At 36.6% G+C, this 19,247-nt stretch overlaps 1 protein-coding gene across 1 annotated transcript; it reads right to left on the reverse strand.

Annotated features, from left to right (window-relative positions):
- Positions 1-1,458: 1,458 nt before the first annotated feature.
- LOC126973467 (phenoloxidase-activating factor 2-like) lies at positions 1,459-18,553 on the reverse strand. The gene is made up of 9 exons (XM_050820772.1): positions 18,486-18,553; positions 15,183-15,289; positions 12,690-12,795; positions 11,839-12,027; positions 10,056-10,170; positions 8,979-9,084; positions 7,142-7,323; positions 5,100-5,264; positions 1,459-3,312 (listed from the first exon to the last, which is right to left on the reverse strand). Exons 1-9 carry the CDS (start codon positions 18,497-18,499, stop codon positions 3,130-3,132), a joined length of 1,167 nt encoding a protein of 388 aa, XP_050676729.1. The 5' UTR covers positions 18,500-18,553; the 3' UTR covers positions 1,459-3,129.
- Positions 18,554-19,247: the final 694 nt, after the last annotated feature.

The following is a 19,247-nucleotide window of genomic DNA, read 5'->3' on the forward strand; positions in this document are numbered from 1 at the left end:
CCAACCCGTAAGTTTTTCGTTACAGTGAGTATTTAGTATATCGAGCTAGTAGAATACGTTCAATAATCAATTTCTATAACAAAATTTATTTGTCAAGGTTATACGACCACAGCAAAAAATATACAATTACTATGTATATCGTTCTTAAATATCACCATCGCAATTTGACATCCTTAACACATCCGGGGTAAGCACTAAGCACGCTTATGACACTTCGAATTGACAACCGCAGCTGTCACGAATTAAGCCAACGAAAGAAATTATACTTAAATTCGTTTACACCGATCAAATGACACACTCTAAGCTTGTTGGTCTACTGAAACGTGACATTGGCGAGTTGTGGTGCCCCTTCCACAGAAGCCACTAGAAAGAATAGAATAGAATAGAAATTATACCTACATTATGATTTATGCGTAATTATTATCACGTGTCTCGTTCTCTTAGTGTCTGAGTTTAAACCTTATTGCGCCTCCATAAGAGTGTTGACATCGCACATGACGTGATTCATGATTGTGAGATATAAAATAATATAACATTTCCTTAAATAAAATTATAGTATTCAATATCAACAATGACAGCGCCATTTTTTTAGTTGTTGTGTTTTCATGAACTTTATAATTTATATCATGGGCGTGAACTATTAAGCTAATTACATTAGTTATTTGTTTTGTGTTGATTTGTTTATTGTTAATTAGTGTTTGTATTGGGAAAAAAAGATGTTGCTGTGTGTTTTGTGTTTAAAATAGGTAACTAGTAAAGAATTAAAATATAATGGAGGAATTCCAGTGTCGCGATTGTGGCGAAAATAGGGTTTCTTTACAGAAATTAGGTACGTATCCTTTTACACAATTTTCGTTCCGTTATCGTTATAATACAATACTATTTACAATACAATTTATATTGTATAAATACAATATTATAGTATTTATACAAAGGTCGTGTTTGATTTGAGTTTAAAGTTCTTTTTCGAAGCCACAAACGTTTCAAAAAATTTACTTTATTTAGAGTTGTCAATAATAATTAAAGATATAAATATTATCATAAACGCATGAAATTTTAGATTTGACAGTAAATGATTGCAGTATGGGTGTTTACCGCTAGATGGCGTTAAAAATGAAAGTATGTGTATCTTAGAATTTTAATAACAAATATTTTTTGTTAAATAAACACGCATGCTTAGGCTATTCAAATAAAATAAGAAAGCAGTTTAAGGTATACTAGTTCCTCGAATGACACAAACTAAAATATTAGGTTGACTATATGATACGGAAACTACATGCGAAACACAAACAACTAAAAATGTATGTAGATTTCAAAACCTCGTGCTGTCAGACAAGAGTGCGGTTCTACGACTAGTTAGATCTACAGTGCTTACCTTGCTAGAAAACCAATGCACGCCACTGTCTGATATATATTATAACAGTTTACAACAACAGTTAGAAAAATATAACACAACAGTATCATTCATTTATTTATTTATAGGACAACCAGTAGTTGTTACATTCTAATACGCTTAAAATATATCAAATATTAACATATAATTAGTTGAATGTAAAACAAATTAAGGTGTCACAACATGCACAGTCTTTGCTTCCGTGACACCGAGAAAACAATTATATAAAAAAAAGCAAAAATTATAAAATCAAGATACGAATTTGAAAAGAAGAAAAAAAAAAGAAGAAGAATATTAATCATATTTTGGCGCCTAACAATCTTGTAATATTTTTTTTAAAAGCAGGTAAAGAATCTTTAAAAATATCTACTTCACCACAGATGGAGTTATGAGTTCTTGATAGACGTGGTATGGGAGAAAATTGCTTAAGGAAAATTGAAAAATTATAACAGTTTAGCCCACCTCTACGTCTAAATGTGTGTCCAAGTGTTAATTTAAAGTCAAAGCTTGGGTCAAGAAGTTCGAGCAAACAGGATCAACAACGAATATTAGGCAAACAGGTCGGCCACGTTCGAGAAGAAGCGATGAGAACGTTCGGAAGGTTGTAATTTCCGTAAGGAACGATCCAGAATATCCACGCGTAAGCGTTCGGCGGCTTTGGCAATATCAAAGACTACTCTGAGGCCAATTTTGAATCTGGACCTTAAGCTACATCCATATAAGCTTCAAATTGTACTGTAGATTAAACCAAACGATTACATTCAACGTAAGTTATTGGCTGACACTATGCTGGAGCGATTCTCTAGCCTTGAGAATGTATTATTCACGGATGAGGCCCATTTTCACATCAATAAACAAGTAAACAAGTACAATTGTCGATATTGGAGCAGGGAAAACCCTCGCCTTAAACACCAAAAGCTACTTCATTCACCTAAAACGACAGTATAATAATAATAATATTGACACACTTTTTACACAAATTATCTTGTCCCAAGTTAAACATATGCCTGTGTTATGGGTTACAAGACAATGATATATTTAATACAATATACTTACTTAAACATACATAAATACATTTAAACATCCATGACTCGGAATCAAACATCCATATTCATCATATAAATGCTTGCACCTACCGGGATTCGAACCCGGTACCTCTAGCTTAGTAGTATGGGATGCCATATCAGCAAAAGGCATAATCGCTCCATATTTCTTCCAAAATAATCCAGGAAATAACGTAACTGTGAACTCAGTGGAATACGTGAAGATGTTGCGAGAGTTTTTGACACCACAGTTACATGAATTTGAAGGATACAACAGCAGGACTTGGATGTAACAAGATGGAGCAACGTGCCATACATCAAATGTGACTTTACCGGTGGTTAATGAAATCTTTCTCAGAGATTGATTTCTCGCAGAGGTGATATTCCATGGCATCCAAGAAGCCCCGACCTTACACCTTGCGTTTTTTTCTTGTGGGGATACCTCAAGAGTCGAGTTAATTTTATTAACCGACGACTATATCCTACACAAATAAAATTTGAATAACAAAACTTTATGAACGATGCGGGACTTGAACCCACGGAACGCCAGAGTTCCGTGGGTTAAAAATATGCATGTGTGTGTGTATATTATAAAGTTTGCAAGTAAGTTGTAAATTGTATAATATTTCATTTGCGTTGTCAATATTCTTAATTCTAGAATTGAGAGGGATAACAATAGCAACATTGAAACGGTTAGTCTTCCTCGTCGTCGGGTAGAACCTTAAAGGCTGTTTCATCCAGAGACTCAGCTTTCATGGTTGCGACGATCCATTCGTACATATGCGGCACGTTAACATATACTCCTGGATAACTACTATCGCATCCAATCCCATACGCCACCATGCCATAGATCGCGTACCGAGTACCACCATCACCCTGATAATAAAAATTAGTAAATCAGCCTTAACTTTTATAGGTATATCAATACGAGCGGAAGGCTTCTTTGCACAGTATGCCGGCTAGATTATGGGTACCATAACAGCGCATATTTCTGCCCAGAAGCAGTAATGTGTAAGCATTATTGTGTTTCGGTCAAGGGCGCCGTAGCTAGTGAAATTACTGGGCAAATGAGACTTACCAACTTATATCTCAAGGTGACGTACGCAATTGTAGTGCCGCTCAGAATTTTTGGGGTTTTTCAAGAATTATCATATATCGTATCAATTACCATCAGCTGAACTTCCTACCAGTTTCATCACTTATTTTCATAAAACAAATAATAAAGACACAAATTTTAAACTTGGAATAACTTAACTTCGTCTACTGCGTTTATAAATAACATAGAATCTAGGTATACTAATCACCCATAAAGATATGTATACATATACAGGGGGAAGGCCTGGCAGTTAGCCTGGATATAGCGAAGGCCTTTGATCGTGTATGGCACAAGGCGCTCCTCTCAAAACTTCCATCATTTGGGCTTCCCGAGAGCTTGTGCAAGTGGACCTCCAGCTTCTTCACTGGACGTAGCATACAGGTCGTTGTCGACGCATATTGCTCGAACCCGAAGCCCGTGAATGCTGGAGTGCCCCAACGCTGTTTCTTCTGCATATCAATAATATGTTGGACACCTCCAACAAACATTGCTATGCAGATGACAGCACTGGTGATGCCGTATACACGGGCCATGCAGGTCTCTCTCGGGAAATCGTCGACCAGTGCCGGGAGAAACCTTTGTCTTCTATCGAGTCCTCTCTCGAGAAGGTCGCGGAATGGGGTAAATTGAACCTTGTCCAATTTAACCCCCAGAAGACTCAAGTTTGCGAGTTTACCACTAAAAAAATCCCATTTGTCGTATCACTTCGTGTGCTCTTTGAGAACACTTCTCTTAAAGCCTCGCCTAATATCGGAATACTGGGTCTCGAAATCTCGAGCGATTGCCAATTCAAGGGCAAAGCCAAATTGGCTTCGAAGAAGCTGGGCGTCATCAATAGAGCACGGCAATACTTCAAGCCGGCCCACATTCTAGCGCTCTACAAAGCGCAGGTCCGGCCACACATGGAGTATTTCTGTCATCTCTGGTCTGGCGCACCCCAGTATCTGCTCGATCCATTTGACCGCGTGCAACGTCGAGCAGCTCGAATTGTCGGGGACTCAGTGCTCTGTGAACGGCTGGATCACTTGGCGTTGCGTAGAGACGTCGCTTCATTGTGTGTCTTCTACCGCGTTTATCACGGGGAGTGTTCCGAAGAGCTGTTTAACCTGATTCCTGCCGCCGAATTCCACCTTCGCATGACACGCCACAAGTTAGGTTATCATCCCCACCATCTGGATGTGTGGCGGTCTTCCACAGTGCGGTTTTCAAGGAGCTTTCTCCCTCGTACTACAAAGCTGTGGAATGAGCTTCCTTGTGCGGTTTTTCCGGGACGATACGACATGGGTACCTTCAAAAAAAGCGCGTACACCTTCCTTAAAGGCCGGCAACGCTCTTGTGATTCCTCTGGTGTTGCAAGAGAATGTGGGCGGCGGTGATCACTTAACACCAGGTGACCCGTACGCTCGTTTGTCCTCCTATTCTATAAAAATAAATATGCATGCTGTGAGCTATAGCTCTTGAAAAGCGTTTGGTGACGATGATGAGTTTCACGCTTTTTGTTCACCCAAAAAGTGCAACGTGCTTATAGAATTATTAACATCAGAAATACGTGTTACATAAGTCTTACCGAGATGGGACAAATTAGAGACGATCCACCATCTCCCGTACATGTATCGATACCGTTAAGACCGCGTGCACATGTCAAAGAACTGTGCACGTAATATTTGGATGAAAGCCGGGTCTGTCGTAATATTTGTTCGCATTCATTTTTGGCGACCAATTCCAAGTGAACCTGAAAAGATTAAAATTTAAGCGCCTAAAGACTCTGTTTCATATTCCAATTCCTATTTGTAATTGCAACAAATAATAAACAAAAACAAGTAATGTTCATCTATTTAAATAAAAATAAATTGCTGTTCGTTTGTCTCGATAAAACTCGAGAACGGCTGGACCGATTTGGCTAATTTTGGTCTTGATTTATTTGTGGAAGTCCAGAGAAGGTTTAAAAGGTGAATAAATATGAAATTGCTCTGAATTAAATAAAAATACCAATTTCATATTTCCTTTGATGCTGTCATCCGTCGTTAAAAAATCAAATTGAAAGAATAGCTTAAAATGAATAACTAATTAGAATTTCGAACTTTCTCAGCAGGTAAAATATAAACTTAATTTTAGCTCAAATAAAATTTTAAAACAAAATATTTATGAACGATAATTCTTAATATGTTTTGTCATAAGAAATAAAGATTTTTATAAGAACTACGTCCTTAGTCATGTGTGTACGCGGACGGAGTCGCGGGTATCAGCTAGTAATGGATAAATGTACTTAGAATGTATGAAGGGATCAATAAAGCTATTTTTATTTTATTATATATTGTTTTTTTTTTACAAAAAAAATCAAGAGTTTTGAATTTCTCCCTCGGAAGCCTTAACCCTAGGTAGGGCCCCAAGGTGGTGGATAGAGGAATTAAAATAATATTCGATGCTGAGGTCCAGGGTTGTGATGGGCGATTATGTAGGATCGAACATTCTAGTGGTGGCGGATGAGCCCCTATGGATGAACGGCGGCACTGAAATCTTCAAGGAAGATTATGGTCCTTGGTTTCAGGTGAAGCAGTAAGCATTATTGTGTTTCAAATGAAAATGTGACTTAACATCTTAAGCCGAAAGGTGACGAGTGCAATTGTAGTGCCGCCTAGAATTTATGGGTTTTTCAAAAACTCTGAGCGGCACTGCATTGGCAGGGCGTTTCACTTACCATCAGTTGAACGACCTGCTAGTCTCTTAATGTCATTAAAAATAAGACATAGATTATTACAATATGTTCTGCAATTTCAAAATCAAGCTAGATAATACTACACTACCAAGACCGAAATACTTTATATACTTAAGATCACTTCTCTCAGACGATGGATCAATTGAAGCGAACGTAACTAATTCAAATTCAATTATTTTTATTCAAAATAGGATGTGACATCACATATTGAAAGCCAAAAAAACTACCACCCATTCCAAAATGAATGCCTCAGGTCTGAAAAGAATGGGCGCAACAAACTCAGCGGGCTTTTTTTTTCATCAAAAAATATGTTTACAAAGTAATATTGTACAATTAAACTTATAATTCAATGCCTGAGGGCGGTCGCTCCATTCCCATCTAATTCCATCATTCCCGTAATACTTTTGTTTTGAACATTTTCTGGGGTTTTGTTGTAAAATCATATACATCGTCCCACAAAATACTTACTAATAGGGCAACGGCAATGTAGAATAAGTGGCGTACCTTTGGAGTGTTGTTTGACACTAAAATGCCAATTAGAAGTAAGGGCAAGGTCTATAAAATTACTGTTTTACCTGTGCTATTTTATGGCAGCGAAGCATGAGCATCAAAAAAGACACAGGTAACATTTATTAGAAACCTTTGATTTTTTTATTTGTTAGTTTGAAGCCTGTGTTTAGTGAATAATTTTGTCGTATTTTTTAGGTTCGGTCAAAATTTTATTACATAAATGTTGAATTATGTTTGTTTCTTAGTAAGAAACATAAAATTATATAATATTTGTATGTTATACTCGTATAGTTCTCCTTTAACTCAGGTTCAAATAAACTACAGAAAAAGAGTGCCCAGAAGATCGGCATTTTCTTTGCCATCATATTACATAAAAACCTTACCTTTTTTAAGACATTTGCGTACTCGTCGCCCTTAAATTCCTTTTTGCCCCACCCCATACTAAAGCACAACGTGTCTTGAGGGGGCAACTCGCTTCCCAAACATCCGACCCCAATGTGAGAAGTATAATTAAAATCGAATGGTTTCTTTAGCAGCAATAGAGCTCCATCATTGAATAAATGTGCTAAAAATCAATAAGTAAAATATAATTTATAATTATTATGGACTTCGCTGGAAAGTGAAGCTCCCTCCCTTTCACCCCCTGGCGCTCGTCCTGTTGCGTCAGTTCTTTTTTGTTTTTTTTTGCGTCGTGGCAATCTGATCTGTGAATTAATAAGCCACTGTATTGGCTCCATATATCTACTCAAAGAGTCCTCGTCGAGAGTCCGAAATTGATGTAAAATTACTTCGCATCAAACTCTCCATTTATTGTTGAAATCTTTTAATCAGATTTGTGACGTCATGTCTTTTAAGCCTGGTAATCTGAGTGCCAGCCTTTCCGCTCAAAGACTTGGCTAGCTCGTTAACATGGGTTGCAATTTCTCCTAGTATTTCAGGCTAGTTTGGACTATTTAATGCCGAGGTTTGGGTATATGTATTTATTACTAATACACTGTGAGATACTGAACATGGTTCTCAATGTTTTGCTCTGAAATCTTTCAAGTATTTCGATATTACTATTACTGGCAACCCCCCAGAGCTGTATGCCGTATGTCCAAATTGGTAATGTGTTTTTGCCATGTCAATCTCTTGTCTAAGTTTATTCCTAAATACTTGGCGTTGTCTTGTCGTGGTATCTTCTTATTATTCTAGTTAACAGGGAGGGGGGGGGGGGGGCAAGTTTCTCTCCTGAGTGTGAATGTTACGTGAGCTGATTAAGTTTCGTTAACTTTTATTCTCCATCTTTTAAACCATCGCTCTATATCGTGTTGGTGGACTTGCAGATTATGTGAAGCAGTTTCTGGATTGGTGTGTGTTGACAGCAACGCCGTATCATCAGCATACGTCGCAGTTGAAGTGTATTTATTTGTTGCGTCAGTACGGCTTGCAGTTTCATCACCGTTGGGTACATGTCGTGATATTTTCATGCTATCACTGCTTTGTTTTTGAAGTTTTTATTGATACGTTTTAACTTTTGTTGTTAATGGTTCTGTTATTCTGTGTCGCTATAATAGTACCTAACGGTAATGAAACTGCAAGCCGTACTGATGCAATAGGATGTGCGCGAGGGGGTGAAAGGGGAACGGGAGGGGGCTTCACGTTCCAGCGAGGTCTAGAGATAATGTGGCCGTGAAGTATTTTTTTCCCCTTGAAAAAAAGTATCAGCGCCATTATCAACTAGCGCCATCTAGTGATGTAACAGTGTCATTAAGAAGTCAACAAGTGCTGCGGCGATATCTCTACTAATAATATTATAAATGTGAATGTAAGTTTGCTTGTTACGCTTTTACTCCGGAGCTACTGAAACGATTTTGATGAAATTTGGTACAGCGATAGACTAGAGCTTGGGAAAGGACATAGGCTACTATTTATCCCGGAAATATCCATAGTTCCCGCGGGTTTTGTGAAAAACTGACATTCACGTCGATGAGCTATAACTTAACCAATAGTAGGTTTAGTTTGCCACAGCAATCTTCCTCGAAATAAGATTCATATGTTGGGAACGGGATCGAAAATGGGAACCGAAACTCGAATAGGACATGAGATAATCTTCAATTCCAAACTTGCTTTATATATTAAGAAACCCTTTATCTACGCGGGTGAAGTCGCGGGCATCAGCTAGTCGGTTATAAAATCACTCACAGGCAGCCTATTTCATGAGAGATTTATTTTATTTACCTGCTACAAAGTCAGGATGTATTCTAATTGATTTGACATTCCTCTCCTGGTATTCCTCTGCTTCTTGGACAGTCCTCGTATCCCATTCACCAGCACGACATTTCATCTAAAATAAAAGAAATCGAGTTAAATTAGTCTCATGAAGCATTTTCATTCGAAATTTCTTTTATTTGAAAATTTTCGCCAACAACACATAAGTCCACTGATATTAACTTAGTATAATACATCAATAGCTTTTGTTAATAAATGATGCTTCATTTAAAGGCGAAAATAACGTGTTTTTTAACTAAGCCACAAAAGAAAAAAAAGTGTGTGTGTACTTATATATGCACGCAAGAAGTTACTACGAATACTTCTTTGGCCTAACGAAGCAAAAATTTATGCGGTTTCATAATTAAATCTGATTCAAATAATAAAAATGCGTCAAATGTCAGTAACTAAATTAACATAAAGAAATTAAATTCCAAGTATCACATTGTTTAAGTTACGTACCTACAATTGAAATGATTTTGAATCGTTATATGACATTTTTCTTTTTGTGTTTGATTTGCACGATCGTTACTTCTGCTTTTAATAGGTTTTACCATATTAAATAAGAAAAAACACACAGTTGCGATGTTACAATTTCAAACTTTAAATAAAAATTGTTGGTTGTCAGATTTACCAGTGGGAGGATCCTTTGCACAGGATGCCGGCTAGATTATGGGTACCACAACGGCGCCTATTTCTGCCGTGAAGCAGTAATGTGTGAACATTACTGTGTTTCGGTCTGAAGGGCGTCGGAGCTAGTGAAATTACTGAGCAAATGAGATTTAACATCTATGTCTCAAGGTGACGAGCGCAATTGTATTGCCGCTCAGAATTTTGAATCCTGAGCGGCACTGCATTGTCATGGGCAGGACGTATCAATAACCATCAGCTGAACGTTCTGCTCGTCTCGTCCCTTACTGTCATAAAGAAAATCAGAACTGTCACGACTCAGAGTACAGACACTACTCAAGTATACAAATATTTTGACAGAGCAATATGATGTCAATGTTTTTTCCTCACTATGCAGTAAGTATTTACAAGTCTTACCATGTTGGGTGTTTTGTTAGAGACGTAGTGGGCTACTGTGAGCACAACAGAGGGGTGTATGAGTGACCCTCCACCAATATAATCTGAGTTTTCCCATACTGGAGAACTTGATGTTCTGAAAATTTTAATTTAAATTTTTACAAGAACACTAGAACCACTATATATTATAAAATAAAGACCTCCGCCGCGTTTGTCTGTATGTGTGTTCGCGATAAACTCAAAAACTACAGCACTGATTTTCATGCTTTTTTCACCAATGGGTAGTGGTTCTCGAGGAAATTATTAGATTGATAACACTCTTTCCTAATCCTATCTATTTTTTTTTGTGCGTAATGGTCATCTGATGTCAAGTGATCACCGACATTCCCTTGCAACACCAGAGGATTCACAGGAGCGTTACCGGCATTTTAGAAAGGTGTCCTCGCTTTTTGTGAAGGTACCCATGTCGTTCTGAAAACACCGCACAAAGAAGCTCATTCCACATCTTGGTTGTACGTGGAAGAAAGTTCCTTGAAAACCATACTGTAGAGGAACAAATATCCAGATAGTGGGGATGATATCGTAATAAGTGGCAGGTGGTGCGAAGGTGGAAGTCAGCGACAGGAGTCATCAATGATCCTTTCTTCTTGTAATTTCATAAGTACAAAACTCTCGGGGCGTAACTGTTACTACAGCAATGTTTTTATATAAAAGGCAAACGGGCAAGAGGCTCACTTAACAGGAAGTGATGAGTCATGGCCATCCGCAACACCAGCGGTTACAAGATGCTACGCCGGCCTTTAAGTTGGCTTTATGCTTTGCTCTATGCTTGAATGTCCTTAACATCTGTTCCGATTATTCAGTTTATCTTCGGTTATGATTGAGATAAAAATCGTAACTATCGTTGACTTTTCTGTGCCAATAAAATAATCGACGGTTACTCACCTTATCCTTACACGCTATCTGTCAATGGGAGGACTTATAGCTTACCAGCGATAGAAGTTTGTATGGAAATTGCAATTCACGCGTCCCAATATAGGGCGAGAAGAATGACTTCACGGGTATATTGGTACAGCTTCAGATTATTGACAGCTAATTACTGACAGTTTCTACTAAGTTCTAGTAGTAATTTATCTCTATCTGTAGATAGTATATTGGAAACGGCCGTAAATCGTATCGGTTCGGCAAAAAAGGTGCTATTAATTGAGTCTACAAAATGGCTAAAAGCAAGAAGTTTCTCGCAAAAGGCACGATTGTAGAATGCCAGACGTCAACATGATCTGGGTGGAATTTAGCACTTTGATACGTCCGGTGGTAGAATTCAGCCGCTGGTATCAACCCGAATATCTCCACAGAACACCCTAAATGCGAAACTCATATCTACGCAAAGCTAAAGAATCAAGTGGCTCGCAGATGATGACCTGTTTATTCAATTAATTATATAAAATCTCCTAAAAGGCTCCTTCTCATGTCCAAGTTACGTCACTTGGTGCGGGGGCTGCTGCTTTGACTGCCGAAGACAGCACGCGTCGAAATATGTCGGTCTCAGTGAGTCATACATCCTTGTGCCGTTTGGTGTCGAGACATTTGGCCCGTGGAGCTCAGAGGCGCGGTGAATATACAAAGTACTATCTTCGCATCTCAATAAAGCTACTGGAAACTCAATCGTTGACAGCTATTGCAGAATGCTAATGCGGAAATGCTGCCAGTATTCTTGGTACGCTTTTATGTGGTCAGTAGTTGTAAATATAGTTAAAAATTAAATTGAAATTTTATATAAATTATGTACATAAAATGTACTTACTTCAAAAGTGCTACCATCCACCTAAACTCCCCAAAATCTGCATAATCACGGGTAGCTCTGAGGATCGAAGCACCTGGATTACTCCAACCACATCCCACGTTTCCTTGTTTTTCTGGGATAATGTTCTCAGTATCTTTCTTAATCAAATCTAATGGACAGCACTTCAATAAGTAGTGACATTTTGAAGACCTTAAAAGAGATATTTTGTGATAAAAGCTACAAGAGGATTATTCGCGTTATAGCGCAATAGAAAGGTAGGTTAGGTTAAGTTAGAACATAAATATATATGGCTCAAATATATTTAGGAGGTCGGCCAATAACCAGTATTTGTTGTAATATTTCAGATAGCAGAATCTAGATGAGATTAAAGATCGGCAAAGCAAGCTAAAACTAATCTAGTAACCAAATCCTTTTCCAGAAACTATAGGTAGGTTAGGTTAAATTAAAACATAAGCAGGCCGTGCAATAACCAGTATTTATAGAAATATTTCAGGAAGCAGCATATCTAGATAAGACTAAGGTAATATACAGAATATAACCAATTAATACAACGAATGAAATTGTGTCATTTAACTGTTATTTAATATGTTTTGAACATTTTGAGGTTATGATATAAAAAAAATCTAAATCTGCAACTATAAGTTTCCTCACGAGTGCTGGAAAGGGTAATGGGGACCCCTCACTTTCCCTTCCCACCCTCAAATTCATGCCAATGTATTCTAAATTTATACCAAAAACTATGAATTTAATTTTGTTTTTTACGTTTTTCACTTAATATTTTTACTAGCTGAAGATATCCCCAAAGTGAGAGTCAGGTGCTAGTAAGTACCATACGGATATTCTGTTCATACCTTATATCGAATGCTGTTGTTGGATCTATCTTTTCTTTTGCTTGCTCACATCTTGACGGTTTAACACATTCCCCTTCCTTTGAATCGCTTGTTTCACATGAGTTTCCTGTAATAAAAATAATATATATACAGGACGAACAAATTAACAATTAATAATGTATGTAATGGTATGAATATGTCGTAGGGAAATGATAATAATAGAGATTTAGTCAATTCCTTAAGTGACTTGATGAAATCAAGGAGTATGTTTAAAGAACAACACGATTTTATCATTTCTCTAAACAAATCTAGTGATTTGATCAAATGCCAGGATTGGTTCCGTGAAATGATAATGAGTGACGCGAACAAATTATCTTTAAGTCTTACCAAATAAACCTTATAAATATAAAAGTAAAGACTATATGTCATTTCACGGAACCAACTCTGGCATTTGGTCAAATCACTTGTTTCGAGAAATGATAGAATCGTGTTTTTATTTTAACATCCTCCGAGATTTGACCAAATCACTGTTTTATCACATCCCTGCGACATATTTATATATACACATCAAAAAAGTCTAAGCAACATGCATGATATTACAAATTTACCATTTATATTAATTAATTTATAAGCCTTTATTCACTCAAAGTGCATAGGTATGTAAACTTTTTTGTTATTGATGACATACTGGCTGGTTGTAAAAAAAAATCCGATTATGTTTTGTTTATTTCATAAAATTAAATGAAAGGGGATTTGTTTGAATTTAAGTGCGTTGTAAGTGCTACGTTTAGTCTTGATTTTATTATTTTACCAACCATTTAAATAAAGTTAGCGACAAAATTGAATTGTTAGATATTCTTTACGTCATGGAGCGACGTCATTTGACGGCAAATGAAATGCAAAGAGCTGTAGGGATGTTGCGAGCCAGAAGTAATAAATCTCAGGTATCTCGGCATTTTAGTATTCATAGAAGTGTAATTTGTCGTCTTTGGCAGTGCTACAATAACATAAGGGAACCCTCTGAACAGCATTCAGACCGTAAAAGGTACAACCACTCGACAAGACCGGTACATACAACTGACTGCAAGACGCCAGCCGATGTTAACCGCTCGAGAGATAAGTTTAAGGCTACAAAATTCAAGTGGTGTTGATGTAAGTCCCCAAACTGTGCGAAATCGACTGCATGAGTACGCCCTACGAGCTCGACGCCCAACTAGGTGCCTACCGATACGTCACGGGAATCGCGCTCGTCGAATTCAATGGTGTAGAGAACCCAGGAACAATGGGATAAAATTATGTTTTCCGATGAGTCGCGATTCAGGTTTAGGCCTGATACAAGAAGGGTGCGAGTGTACCGTCGGCGGTTATTATTAGTTCCGGAAAATAATAAATAGTAATAATAATAATAAAAATAATACTGAAAGGCTCAGGTGCATTCAGGAAATTCATCCATACAGAGGCTCAACAGTTATGGTATGGGCGGGTATTATGAAAAACAGGCGAAGTGAGCTCGTTTTTGTAAATGGAAACATGAACGCTGAAAATTACGTAGAACTACAATTCTATTGGGACTGAATACCGTAAGATGACATAAACAGTCACATTAATTCAATGAGTAATCGTTGCCGACAAGTTCTGAATAGCAGAGGAGGCCATACTTTGTATTAAATTATCCTATTCTTTCACAATAAATTCATTTTATTTAGAAATTTTGTTGATAAAATGTTTAGTTGCTTATGTACCTTAGTTTCTGTAGTATATTCTAATATGGTTAATTTCTGTTATTAAAAGAACTTATAGAGACAATAGCTGTTATTTTTACATCATAAGACCCTAAAAATATTATTTTAAAAATAAAATACAACGTTATAATGTGAAAAACCATCCTAAAATTTAAATTTGTACATCTTGACTTAGACTTTTCTGATGTGTGTATATATATGTAGATATTTATGTCGCGCACGTTGACGATATAACCTATTATCTACACCTAGAATAAAGATGGGCTTAGACAAGGCCAGTGATCACGTCTGTATCAGCGCCGACACTGCCGCCATCCATGACTTCATTCGTTTACATGGAGTCAGTAGTCGTGGTAAGCTGAGTACGGTGAGCACACGATTGTGAAGTCAGTCGCTTAGTTTACGAGACATTTTCGCGTCTACGCAACGCGACGTCATTCCACAATACAGCGACAGAGACTGACTATAATAAGTTAAATGAGACTTTACATCTTATCTCTCACGGCGACGAGCGCAATTGTAGTGGCGCTTAGAGTTTTTGGGTTTTCCAAGAATCCTGAGCGGCACTGCATTGTAATGGGCAGGTTGTATCAATTACCATCAGCTGAACGTCCTGCTCGTCTCATCCCTTATTGTCATAAAAACGCGGTGAGTCAACCGTCTATGGACTTCCGCATCACCAGGGGTGAAGAGATGCTCTGAAGGCCTTTAATTTGGGAGTATGCTCTACGCTTAAAGGTCGAATGATATAATCTTATCATAGGTTACTTACTACTTCGTTGAATTTTCAGATGTTGTATGTGGTTTGTAAAATCAGTGAGAGAGTAGTTATGATTGGATTGTGAACTAACAACCAGGAATACGACAGGAATCACGAGCCTGAAAATGTAACGAAATTTAACATGACCAGATCGTTTCATGGTGATGATAATATGGACAAGAGATTCACCCACAGAAATCTATATAAGAAATAGAATAGTATATTACGCACTTAGGGAGAAATGTAGGTCATTCTCATCCAATCATGAATATGGACAATCGCGGGTGGCAATGTCCTACTTATCTCACGTGATACGATTTTTTTTCACATCTGGATGTAAAGCTCACTTTTAGTCCGTGGTACGAGGGACGTAAAAATCGTCTTGCCGTGATAGAATCAGCCACTTTTGTCCCTCGTACCAGGGACTAAAAGACAGCTTTTCATCGAGCTGGGAAAAAAATATGTTTATTTATCATAGTAATTAACCGATTTGAAGTTTAGAGGGATAGGATCGCGAAGGGTTAAAAGACGATTGGGAGTCCAGTTCTTTATTTATTTTACGTCAAGGGTATAAACGAAAAGGAGAGAATCTCTAAGGGAAAAATACAAAGATATTCATATTATGACCATGTCCGGCCAATATATTTATAGCAATCTCCTGGAGGTCTATTACGAAAATCGAAAGCCGAAGTTTCGGTCCGAAACGAAAGAACGACGAACTTCGAATTAAATACTATTACCAAAGTACTTCGGTTCCGAATAGTGCGGACGGATTTCGTATTGGAACCATAGACATAACCATATAACGCGCAGTTGTAGTTACGATCATAATAATGTCAAGTGAATTTGGGAATTAGGTAAACGAAAGACAAAATGTCTAATCGCGAACTTCGTATCGATATTCGGATTCTAAATACTTTCGTAATAGGAAAATATACGATCCGTCAACCGAAACTTCGTATTTCGATTTTGGTAATAGGGCTGCTGCATGTACATAAACATTATAATTTATACAGTAAAATAAGCGACAAACATAATTTGAATACTAGAAATAACTACAAGCTTATAGTGCCCCCTACTAGGTTCTGTAAAATAAACAATTCTTTAACATCTTTTATGAAACGCAGACTTATGTCGAGGGCTTATTACAGTATTGAAGATTACGTAAACGATATTACAATATGGAATTGAATAGTATTATAGTTGTTTTATTTATGGTTCAGCCTTGTATTGTTTTACTGAATTGCATTATTTTAAGAATATACGTATGTTAAAACTTTAGTTTAATTGATATGTATGTATGTATTAATATATCTTGCCAAACTTCAACAGTTTGTTGGCAAGTTAATGCGCTTAAAAACATTTAATTATGTGTACATACTTAACTACTACGTACTTTAATCTAAACTATTAGGACTTACAACTAAACATTATTAGAATTATTCAAACTAGACAAAAGAAAACATTTACTAAATCTATTATTTTATATTGTTGTTGTTGAATAACATTGAACAACATTCAGTGAGAGTTATTCAATGCTATTCAACAGCGCATTTTTCATCTGAATTGTATTTTTTGTCATTGAAGTTGACGAGCAATCTTTTGATTTTATGTCAATAAAATATTTTTGACTTGACTTTGGAGGACAAACGAGCGTACGGCTTAGCCTGGTGTTAAGTGATCAGTCTTGCAACACCAGACGAATCACAGGTCGGCCTTTAAGGAAGGTGTACGCGCTTTTTTTGAAGTTACCCATGTCGTATCATCCCGAAAACACCGCACAAGGAAGCTCATTCCTTATATCTAACCGCGAAAACTCTTCCATAACCTGTAACTATACTGAATGTTAATAATGTTGATGCAAGTGTTTTGTTAAACGGAGAGGTGATAAAGCCGGTGGAATCTGCTATATTTCTTGGCATTACTCTGGATTCTAAATTACAACAATATTATCCATATTGAAGGATTGGCGAAAAGACTTAGTTCTGCAGCATACGCGGTTAAAAAGATTAGACAATTAACTGACATAGATACGGCGCGACTAGTATACTTTAGTTATTTCCGTAGTATTATGTCCTATGGTATATTGCTATGGGGCAACGCTGCTGATATTGATACAAATGTGTGCTGCAGAAGAGGGCTATTCGCGCTATTTATAACCTAGGTCCTAAAGAATCATTGAGAGCAAAATTCAAAGAAATTAACATTTGACTGTTGCTTCTTAATATATTCTTGATAATGTTATGTATGTTCATAGACACATAAGTGAATTTGCTAGAAACTGTCATAACCACAATGTTAACACCAGGAACAGACATAAACTTATAATGCCTACTACTCGGCTAAGTCGAGTTAGTAAGCCTTTGTGGGGCTATACAAAGCATATATGCTTTTACAACAAGATCCCAGAAAATGTTCAAAACAAAATGAGTGATTGAACAAAATAATGTTCTATAGTATTATAGAACGTATCAATATCTACAAAAAAATCCGCGATACCATATGTCCAACTAATGTAGTTAATAATATTGACACACTTTTTACACAAATTATCTTGCCCCAAATTAAGCATATATAGCCTGTGTTATGGGTTACAAAACAATGCTATATTTAATACAATATACTTACTTAAACATACATAAATACATTTAAACATCCATGACTCGGAAACAAACATCCATATTCATCATATAAATGCTTGCACCTACCGGGATTCGAACCCGGGACCACTTGGCTATACAGGTCGTTTATGCCATTATAACTACTTTTTTACACATTAAAAGTTGTTAAAAGTGCCGACAATAATCAAACCATGTTAAACATACATCAGTAGTAACCTTTTTCCCATTAAATCCTTATCCCATTAAATACCGTTTTGATTCCTGTAAAATACTTATTAAATTATTAAAATCGGACATTTCATTCGAAAGATATAACGAAGAAGAATATATATAATTCAATAATAAAGTAAAATCTATGTGAAAAAAACTTTTACGTTAAGAAAAATAAATCTATAGTCCGACTTAGTGGACTTTTCACTATCACGAGATGGGTATATACGCGAGTGAAACCGCAGGAAATTGCTAGTAATTAAATAAAATGATTCAAATTGTCTCCTTATTAAGTTTTCTATGGGGTCATTTGATGGCCTTATCACATAATTAAGTTATATCGATAGTTGAAAGAATCTCTTCCATCCCTTTTTATGTAGGGCTTAAAGGGATTATTAATAATGTGGACAATTAATAATCAAACATAGTATTAGACAGTTTTAGATATTCAGTATGTTTTAAAGTAATATTTAAATGTACTTACGCAGTTAACAACATTATATCACTTCGGTTAGGTTTACGAAACGAAATACATATATCACCCAAGAGTAGTTAAAATATAAACAATTATGAGGATAATAATATGGAATGTCTTATCTACGAATTAGTGATGGGGCTTAAGTTTATGCCTATCGATGATTTTGTGTTTTAAACACAAAAAATCGATACTTAATAATAATTTTAATGTTTTGTCTTATATTGTACTTAACTAAAAACTACTAATAAATAGATTCAATAAGTTTAAATTAGTACCTATCTTAATTTTATACGATTAAGGGCTGATGATTCTTTTTTTTATGAAAATAAGGGACGAGACGAGCAGGACGTTCAGCTGATGGTAATTCATACGCCCGACCCATGCAATGCAGTGCCGCTCAGGATTCTTGAAAAACTCAAAAATTCTGAGCGGTACTACAAATTATTATTATATTATTATTATTACTGCTTCACTGTTGAAATAGGCGCCGCTGTGGTACCCCCATAATCAAGCCGGCTTCGTGTGCAAAGGAGCCTCCCACTGGTAAAATTAGATCAAAACAGTTGGTATGTAAATATCAGCCATATAGGTATATACACCTAAATACCTAAACTTATCAGCAGTTACTTTAATTTAAAGTGTCTTATTAATAAAAACCATTTAAGGCGACACTAAATGCCAGCGACCTTGAGCGATATGAGTTCACGGCTGCCGGCCCGCCATCAATGTAACAAAGCCAATATTTTTAAACTTCTTGCGTGGAAAACA

The sequence above is a fragment of the Leptidea sinapis genome, chromosome 29 (genome assembly GCF_905404315.1).
Source record: "Leptidea sinapis chromosome 29, ilLepSina1.1, whole genome shotgun sequence".
NCBI classification, from domain to species: domain Eukaryota; kingdom Metazoa; phylum Arthropoda; class Insecta; order Lepidoptera; family Pieridae; genus Leptidea; species Leptidea sinapis.

Bases quoted from the DNA above. Each gene is read 5' to 3' on its own strand.
- LOC126973467 (XM_050820772.1), bottom strand. The intron at 12,796-15,182 runs GTAAGTAACCTA...TTTTTATTACAG, and splicing joins TCTGAAAATTCAACGAAGTA to GAAACTCATGTGAAACAAGC. The intron at 5,265-7,141 runs GTAAGGTTTTTA...TAATCTTTTCAG, and splicing joins ACGCAAATGTCTTAAAAAAG to GTTCACTTGGAATTGGTCGC.